At 26.4% G+C, this 10,000-nt stretch overlaps 2 protein-coding genes across 4 annotated transcripts in view; both read right to left on the bottom strand.

Moving 5' to 3' along the window:
• Positions 1-5,774: 5,774 nt before the first annotated feature.
• Positions 5,775-8,504, bottom strand: LOC124812209 (uncharacterized). Of its 3 annotated transcripts, none has more exons than XM_065790269.1 (7): positions 8,236-8,504; positions 8,045-8,119; positions 7,376-7,932; positions 6,782-7,045; positions 6,583-6,643; positions 6,285-6,452; positions 5,775-6,195 (listed from the first exon to the last, which is right to left on the bottom strand). In XM_065790269.1, the coding sequence occupies exons 2-6, from the start codon at positions 8,085-8,087 to the stop codon at positions 6,286-6,288; spliced, it is 1,092 nt and encodes a 363-aa protein (XP_065646341.1). In that variant the 5' UTR covers positions 8,088-8,119; positions 8,236-8,504; the 3' UTR covers positions 5,775-6,195; position 6,285. The 3 variants fall into 3 exon arrangements, with proteins under 3 accessions (XP_065646341.1, XP_065646340.1, XP_065646342.1); XM_065790268.1 differs by having other exon boundaries at positions 8,045-8,140; positions 8,236-8,503; XM_065790270.1 differs by having other exon boundaries at positions 6,418-6,452; positions 8,045-8,140; positions 8,236-8,500.
• Positions 8,505-8,960: 456 nt separating this feature from the next.
• Positions 8,961-10,000, bottom strand: part of LOC136075912 (uncharacterized) — a 2,352-nt gene continuing 1,312 nt past the window's right edge. The window contains exon 1 of the mRNA XM_065789356.1: positions 8,961-10,000. This exon is cut by the window's right edge and continues 1,312 nt beyond it. Coding sequence (XP_065645428.1) covers positions 8,961-10,000 — 1,040 coding nt within the window.

The following is a 10,000-nucleotide window of genomic DNA, read 5'->3' as shown; positions in this document are numbered from 1 at the left end:
TTCATATACTATTTCATTTGTCATAAAAGACACATAATAACCCATTTGTTTTTGTCAAATAAAAATTAGTTTATATATAGCTGGTAAATCATGCTATATTAATATTAAATAATTAGTCATTCTTGCATAAATTGGCTTTGCTAAATTCTTTAAAACTGTGGCAAATTATTTTTTTCTTTATTGTATTTACATTCATTTTATCTATTAGTTATTTATCCTTAACTGTATATATTTCTGTTGTTAAACATAAAAATAGAAAATTCTATAATATTCATAAACAATAAGTCAACAGCAATATAGTAGATGGTGTAGTTCCCTGGACATGAAACCAATATTCTCTAAGTAGCTACAAAATTAGTTGATACTTTGTATTATTTGTTATATCTCTAGTTATACATGTACTAAAGTAGTTAAGTAAATGATCTCAATTTCTATATTATTATCAGTGTTATTTCTTAAAATATTAAGAATATCTAGCTATATAAAATTAAGCTTAAAACCTGATTCTATTGTAGCCATTCCAGACATTTTTTTTATAATTCAAATAAACATATCTAACTTATATCATTGTATAAAGCTTGACTTGACTTAAAAAATGAGGGATCATTCGGCCTTTGAAGTTAAGCGGATCTAAAGTTATTGAATTTTTTGTAGTGCAATAATTGATGATTTTTTGACGAAAGGTATAGGGCTTAAGTATGGAAAATTTGCATTGTTATGGCACCGAAAATTTGCATTATGTCACGCAAAATCAAAACAAAAAACGTCATAAAATATGCGAAGGAATATAGTTATATATATACATACTTTCTATATACTTAGAACCTATTCTTCAAGAAAACATAAATAAATACTTGTTATAAAAAGAGGAAAGAGTAAACTTGCAATTTCCACCTGGACACTTTTAAAAAACGCTTTTTTAAAAGTGTCCAGGTGGAAAAAAGCTAAAAACTAAAAATTTATGTATAAAAGTTAAAAAGTGTCCACATTCCATTAGATCCGTCATCCCTTTTTTAATATATACGGAAAGTTTTATAAAAATTGGATGTGTTTTGGTACTAAGGAATTTTAACTTCCAAAAGTTTTGTTTTAAAAAAACGTTCCCGCTTCGAGGTTTTTTCTTAAAAGTGGTCTTAAGATATAGATAAAATTTAAATAAAGCCATATAAACCATAGTACTTTCAATATATGGCTGGAAAGAGGTTGAGTAATACATATTGATGCAAAAAACCTCAAGGTGTTTGCTTAAGCATACAAAAAGATATAAGAGAGTAAATTTCATGAAATTTACGTGTTTTTTGTCAAACGTCAAATGTTTTTCGTTGAGCCGTGGAATCGCTATCTACTGCTGTTATCTTGAATAACTAAAAGGAAGTTGATGTAACTGGTTAGACGAGACCAAAAGTTTTCGACAAATCCGACAGACTTTATAATTTAATTTCTATTGTAACAATGCGCAATGAGCATGGTCCGCAAAAAAAAATAATAATAGGTCGCACGTCCATCTCTTATAGGTCATGCTATTACCGATATTTAGTTTGATCATTCGGCAAATTAAGATGTTATTATAATCATTAGCAAATCTCAGCAATCGAGTTATATATTTTTATACTCAGCAAGTATAATTTTTAATCGGCAAATAATTATACGGCAGTTTTCAACTTACCACCTCCCCCCCCCTCCCCCGCCCTGTATACTAGCGAATATACTTAGTCTCTAAATATTTAATTTCATATCAACGATAAGAAGTACCAATTTATTAACGCTAACTTCCACCATTTTTCTCAACAAGCTTGTCGTTTAATGCGAAAGCTTATATATGCAACGCTATCATTACATTCTTAATTAAAACTTTATCATTTTCTCATTTTTTCAACGTACGGACAAATAAGCACGGGATTGCGCTTAAATTGGTTGGCGTATTTAGGTTATGTTTGTTACAATTTAAGTACATTTAAGCTTCGGCAGTTTATTTATTCTAAAATCGGAATCATCTTCTACATACCAAATGTTAAACGTATTAATAGAGTTTTTAAAATGCAAAACATTTAATAGCATTTACCGAGAAGCTCATCAAAATGCAACCTCCGCAATTAAATCGTTTTTAATAACTGTAAAATAAGATAAACATTTTATTAAATGGCTGCGGTCGCTTTATCAAACCAGAAAATTTCTTATTACTTTTTAATTACTTAAAAAATGCAGAATATCTATCATTTTAAAGTACATTTTCAATTTTTGTTAAAAAAAAATTAAGTTACGATATATTTTTCCCAAAATAATGTATTTTTTTTGGTATCAAAAATTTAATTTTTAGTCGTATATAAACTCATTTAATTTTATTAAATATGGCTGTATACTAGGCAACAGCAATTTTTGGCTTTAAATTGCTTCAAGCTGGAATAGATAGTTTGTTAGAAAATAAGAGTTTTAGCTAGTTAACTAGAAAAAAGTTAACTAGCTAAAAGTTAACTTGAAGCAATCTTATTTAAAAAGTAAGTTTGAAATATCAACTTAAATATGAAAATGTAAAATATATTTACATGAAAATGTAAAATATATTTACAAATGTAAAAAAACTTAAATTTAAATAACATAGAATCGGGTAGACTTGCAACGTTCATATTTTGCACTTAGTTTTATAGTCTAATTAAGCAATTGGGTTTTCTAAAAAAAAAATGAAAATCGGATAATGATACTTTGCAAAAAATTGTGATGATTGTATCCTGGAAACATAAAAGCCCTCAAGTTACTGGGATCCCCCCCGCCCCAAACATGAGAGCAACAACTTTATAAAATCATTTTTTAAACATGTTGCAACCTTGTTTGATTGTTTTTAAAACAAAACAGTTCAAGTTCTAAATTTAAGAGTTTTTATTTAAGAACAATAAAATAAATTCAAAATTAATTATTAAAACAAGATATTTCCGTATTACATTGATTAAATTGCACCAATTTTAAACCAAATTAAAAAATTCCAAATTTTCGTACAAAAACATCAACATTTGAAAACAATTTGAATAATCTAATATACTCTTTGATGTTTTACAAGAGTACTTTTTAGGTCTGTTACTATTACATTAATTGCATTATCCATTTTGATGTTTCCTCCTCAATTGAGTAATATTTGTATGTAGTTTTAGCTGCTTCTTCAATGGACTGAGTATCAACTTCAATTTCTATTTGACCGGATGAAAAACTTGAACTTATTTCGCTATCGTTATGATTTGCAGGGTTTTGTTCATCTATAGTCTTTCTTTTATCCAATCTTTTCTTTAAATCAGATATTGGAGCAGCATATTCAATTGGAGAAAACGTATTATTTTTCGACATAGTTTTAAAATGCAATTTCTTAAAGTAAATTTAAATATATTTTTGAGAATAACGGTTTATCCAATATATAGCGGGAAACCATGACTTTGAGGTGTCAGTTAAGACATTCCTTAAATTTTGTTGTGCTGAGAAATTATATGAACATAATATGAATTAAGACAAATAAATCAACTTAAAGACATTCATTAAAATTTATTATTTTTAAGAAATATAAATAAATACGTAATATAATTTGTGACAATTAGGTAACAAAAATGTTTTGTTTGTACCTAGTATTGCCCCACATTTTCTTTTATTGAATTAAATAAAAATTGATTTGTTAGTAGAACAACTCCGCCAAAAACAGCTGATATTTTATACCGAATACATAATTAGTTATTAGCATTTTAATAATAATTAAAAAAGAAAAAAAAATTGAGAGTTGAACAAGATATATATTCAATTACACAATATAGAAATAATAAAAACATAAATTGCGTAACAAATTGTTACGCAATTAATGTTATTTATTATTTCTATATTGTGTAATTGTTACTAACAATTACAATCATATTGTCGTCACTGTAAAAACTGCGTTTTATGAGTGTAGAACAAAATAAATTAGGTATTATTATCTCAAAAAATGATTGCTGGTATTATATAAAAGAAAACCGAAAAAAGCTTCTGCATACAACACCTTTCAAAAATATGGCACCATTTTTTTTTCTAATAGTTTATAATTCATTTTAATTAGAAATTGAAAAAATCCAGATTTAAACCGCTTTCCATTGAATGTTAAAACAAGTATTTAGTAATAAGGGGTGAGTAATTGGATACAGTTTTTTTACTATTACAAAACTCCAAGTGTATATTTCGCAAACTTGAAATAAAAAAGTCTTCTCCAAAAACTTAAAAAACTCTGAAAATCAATTTTAAAAAAGATGCCATGGAGATCTAATTTGTAACTTATAGCAACTTGTTATTAAAAAAATGGCGCTCAAACCACTTCACAACTAACACATAACAAGATTTTAAAAAAGTATTTTTCGGGTAAAAGTAACAATATATTTTTCGCAAATTAAAAACTTAGTCGACTAAATTTAGTTAGATTAAAAAGTTAGTCGACTAAATTCAGTTAGACTAAAAAGTTAGTCGACTAAATTTAGTTAGACTAAAAAGTTAGTCGACTAATTTTTGTTAGACTAAAAAGTTAGTCGGGTAATTTTAGTTACGGTTTTTTTAGTTAAGTTAGTTACAATTCTTAGTTTTGGTCACAACACTATTCTTGATAAACCTAATAAATAAATATTATACATGTAATTTATCTTCATAAAATGACTGCAAAACCTCTACCTATGTAAGTTTGCTGTCATTTAATGAAGATAAGATGTGTTTGCAATTCAGAAGATAATACACAAATTTAAAAAATATGAAAACTCAAAAATTCAAAGAATAAAATAACTTTAGAAAAAAGTAAATAAACTTTCTAAGTTGAGAATATTTGTGTAATGGAGATTTATAGTTTTCTAGTGTCTAATTGTTCATTCTCTTGCTATGTCAAAATTACCAAAATTTGTGACAGTTGATATTTGGGTAATTCAAAAAATTTGCTGTAATTCTAAATTCTAAATTCTAAAACAGAACTTAGTTACTTTTTTTTTTTTTTAGGGGGGGGGGGGGTGTAAAGTTAGTTAGCTATATTTAATTCAAGTCATACGTTGACACATTTGGCTGTATGTTTTGGGTCATTATTATGCTGAAAAATAAATGAACTAATACGTCCCGTATTATGAGCACTTTCTTTAAGACAATTGTTCAGATTGTTTAAATAGGCATATTGATCTATAATTTCATTAATGAATACCAAGTTTCCTCCGCCGGCTATTCTTCATAGTTGGTTTCATAGTTACATGTTTTGTGTTTTAAGTGCTTTATTTGGTAAACTCCCAACTTTATAATGAATATATATATATATATATATATATATATATATATATATATATATATATATATATATATATATATATATATATATATATATATATATACACTGTAAAACTTTACCGTGAAAATCACGGTACTATACCGTTACCCATAAGTGCCGGTATTGTACCGTGATTATTTTACGGTAAAATACCGTGAATAAATCTCGGTAAAACGCCGTTATTTTACGGTAGAATACCGTGATTATTCTGTAATGAAACAGCGTGAATTACGGTATAGTACCGTGATTAATTTACAGAAATGCCTCGCTCATTTGTTGTAAAATATTTTTTGAACAACTTAAATCAAAATATATTTTTACTATTTTCGAAAATGTTTCGCCTGTTTCATTTTGTCTTATTTTTTCATTTATTTCAATTGTATTTCAATTACATTTTTTTTAACTGTATCTTCAATTATAAATATCTATTAACATATATGTTTGTTTATATGCTAATGGCAACAAAAACACGTCATATTTTTAAAAATCTTTTCAGTTCTACATTACTTACATGTTATTAAATAGAAATAGTTACTCAGATAAATTAAATGAATGTAAATAAATTCAAATAAAACGAAAATTTAAAATCTCTTACATATCAATATGACGTTATATAAATAGTTATATTCGGTAAGTAGGAGTTTAATAATGTATTAAATTCAAAAATAAAACAAAAGACATCATTGTGAAACTATTGAAACTTACAAATAAATATAAATAACTATATAATAAATTGCTGTTTCAAAGTTATATTAAAAAGTTTAGCAACGTGGTAAATTCAAATATTATTAAATTTCGCAAACTTCTGCAGTATTGACAGCACAATTTTGCTTATTGCTGAAGTCTTCTTCGTTCGCCTTGCTTTGCTCCCTTTTTCAGGATTGATGCCGAAAAATGCACTAGAACGGTCAATAATATATGTATAAGCAATTGACGTTTAAAAACATTCTCATCAATAAATATCATTAACATCAAATACTATGTAAACCTTAAACAAATTCTAATATTGATGAAGCTTCTTTTGGATATGGTATATTGAAAATATAAAAACTCGCAAATAAACAACAAAATGACTTGATGAAATTGTTCATTCCATCAACTATAACAATGCAATCAATTACCAGCATGAATCGATTTGCTGTAAATAGCGAATTCCCTAAAAAAAGAATGCAAGTTGACCTAACAAAAATCCATTTTAAATATATATAAATAAAAATGATCAAGCCTTTTTTTTTTAAATTATTTTCAAAATCTTAAAACATATTAGAACTTGTAATTCAACATACCATAAACACATAGATGAGGAGAATTTGATCTTGGCACCAATTCTGTTTGATCCATTGTCTCCTAAACATATTTTTTTTACTACTAAATATCTTTTAGTAACTACATTGCATGTTATTATAAAATGAGTGAAACACAATTAATTGCTTGAAAATATGTATTGGATATATTTTAAATTAATGATTACTATCTTTAACATACATCCACAAACATAAAGAGTGCGTCAAGTTTTTCATTAAACAAACTAATCAAAGCCATTAGAAGACCGGGAGCCACAGGTAAATCTGACAAAGTTTCATGTTTTGCTTTATCTAAATTTTTTATCACCTTCTTTACGTTAAGGTTTGCTATTCCACAACTATGCAAAAATAAATATAACTTTTCATCATATAATGCTTTCATCAAAAGTTCACCAGCATTCACTCCACCCATCAAAACATCAAAGTGATGTAGCAAACCATCAACCTAAATGGAAAAAACCAATTTAATATATATATATATATATATATATATATATATATATATATATATATATATATATATACATATATATATATATATATATATATATATATATATATATATATATATATATATATATATATATATATATATATATATATATATATATATATATATATATATATATATATATACCAAACTAAATAAAATAAACTTCTACAAAAATCTTATTAAATACTATAAAAAAATCTCTAATTAGTAGTAATATAGATTAATACTTACTGGTTAATAATATAAGTTATATTATTTTTAAATAAAATTAATTTAATTTACTGTAAATAAATTGGGGAATTTTATCAACAAATCATTCAATAACATCTTTTCATTTATTTCAGTTCGTTGCAAATAGTGTTCGAGTTCTTCAGGACTGTTTGAAACACTGAGAACTGGTTCTCGGTTCAAGCAACCATAACTATCAGTTTTTCTTTTTATAACATCTACTGATAATTGTTCCTTTTGGGATTCCATATTTAAAACACTCATTAATGGTGGAACACGGTTTGGCCGCTGCAGATAGTCATAACGGTTTACTAGTTGTAACGTTAAACTGTCATGACCGCTACCAATCACTGTAGTACCATACTCATCTTTAAACGATTTAGGATATTTGGCAACCATAGAAGATGCAATTACATCTAAATGTTTTTTTAATGGCTTTGGGCAAACAGCAAGGACATCATTCATAATAATCATTATAATTGCACACCGATGTGCTGTTAAAGGTCTTTCTCCAGCTGCTAATATATCTTGTACCTCTCTAGACATTTTGGCCCAAGGTAAAACAAATGTCAAATACCAATCAGCAGCACTTACATGTTTAATCTTCATTACTAGACAAAATTGACACAATATTTAAAATAGAGCAATTAAATATATAAAGAACACTAACTAAATATTTTTTCAATTACTATGTTTTATTAACAACTTTTTTTAATAACTTACTCAAATTAGTTGAGTTATTTTTCACTTCAACTGTGGGCACCATTTGTATGCTGGATTGTGTGGCCACAATAAAATCTACAGAGTTTTGGGATTGTTCTGCATAAAATTTTATTAATATTATAAATAAAAATATATAAATGTATATGATAATAAAAATCATATTTATTTTGAGAATCATAAATCTTTTTTACCAGAGCTTTCCTTTGCCCAAGATTCAAGGAGTTTGCGTTGTTGGATGGGTTTTAGCAAAACCAAATCATCAACTTTAACCAGGTAGAGATCTGTTTCATTTTCAACACCTATTTCCTATAAATTTTTCACAACCTGGTTTAAAACACATCCGTCAATATTTGGCAGTGTTCTTAAAATATTACTTTTAATAACCTCCATTATCTAAAAAAATAGATCATATATAACATGTGAATATATCAAGAGTATCATAATAAAAGTCATATTATATTGTAAGTAAATTTTACAGAGTTTGATATGGTTATTAAATTTAAAAGATTACAACTAATTAAATTTAAAAAACATATATATAGTATTCACAAAATGTAGTATTAAAAAAAAAATTAAATTAAAAATATATATATAAAATATTAAAAATTATACTTGCTTCCATTTTAAATTATACTAAGCAAAAAAACAAAATATTAAAAAATTTAACAAAATTCTTAGTAAGGCATTATACATATTAATTATGCAGCAAAATTTTTAAAAAAGAAAGTTTTCTTAAAACGTTTTTATAATACTCTCTACTATTGTTTTTAATTGGTTCTTATGACTGGTTCTTTAAATAATATTTCTGAAAAAAACTGCACACATTTACTGCATAAATACTGTAAATAAAATAATTTACAAATAAAATCTTTTATCATGATATTGCCAAATAAAATATATAACTTTTAAAAATTATTTATGTAAACCTGTAGTTATTCGATGAGCATGACACAGAGTGCTTTAAGGAAATAAAAGAGCGATTGCAGTGCTTGTAAGATGGTAGTGGAAGATAGTCTATTAAAGAAGCAATCATTATACATCGAATCTCATTATTTTCTCCACAGACCTCATACATACCAAGCTCATGCACAAATTGTGTGTTCTGCTCATTAATAAGAGCATACTCAATTCCATGTGTATCAAAAAAAAGAAACAAAATTCTTGCAAAAATAAGAAGTTCGTGATCCTTTGTAAAGTCAAAAATCAAGAATAAATCTTTTTTGTAATGGGTACCTTGATAGACAATATGGGTAGAAAATGTATCCGGCAGTTGTCCACATGTAGTTATAATTGCCTCAGAAATGGTAGAACTAAAATTTTTGACATTGAATGAAAATGAATTGACCGCATAAATTTTTGAACTTGGTATGCTTGAATTATTGTATGATTGCAACAACTGGTGTGTTTCTGTTAAGGTTTTACATACATGCTTGTAATTGTTAAAATTTCTGGCACATTTTTTAAAGTAAGAATGCTTTTGTTCAAACCTTAAAGTGAAAACTCGCATTAGAGGCCCGTAACGTAAAATTAGCTGTGGATAGTGGGACAAATAATGTTTTGGTAATAGTTTAGAAGAAGAGAATAATTCTCTACGAGAAGACAAATAACCATTTATTGAAACCTGCAGATAAGCAATATGTTGAATGTCAATTTTAGGTGAACATATAATCTCAACAATTTCTTTCAGTCTTAAATACAATAACCACACAGGATCTTCAAAATCTAGAATGTAAATTCCTATATAAAGGGGAAACAAACACAAAAACACCCAGTTTTGAACTGCATGACCACTTAACTTTTCAGTACTCGAAGTTTTATTTATCTCACAAGGTTTATCCAAGGCATCTCCTTCAAAATATTTCTGCATGTTAATTCTTCTGTTGATGTTGTTAAATGAAAACCATCGCTTACTAACAAAATATTTAACAAATAGATACATATCTCGTGAAGCAACGC

Source organism: Hydra vulgaris, chromosome 02 (genome assembly GCF_038396675.1).
Source record: "Hydra vulgaris chromosome 02, alternate assembly HydraT2T_AEP".
NCBI lineage: Eukaryota > Metazoa > Cnidaria > Hydrozoa > Anthoathecata > Hydridae > Hydra > Hydra vulgaris.
This window is presented reverse-complemented; position numbering and strand designations above follow the sequence as displayed.

What these genes read in the sequence shown, in the direction of transcription:
- LOC124812209 (XM_065790269.1), bottom strand. Translation starts at nt 8,087, where the DNA reads ATGGTGCCCACAGTTGAAGTGAAAAATAACTCAACTAATTTGA. An exon ending in AAATAACTCAACTAATTTGA is followed by an intron (nt 7,933 to 8,044) that starts GTAAGTTATTAA and finishes AATTTTGTCTAG; the next exon opens with TAATGAAGATTAAACATGTA. An exon ending in CACTCTTTATGTTTGTGGAT is followed by an intron (nt 6,644 to 6,781) that starts GTATGTTAAAGA and finishes AAATATGTTTAG; the next exon opens with GAGACAATGGATCAAACAGA.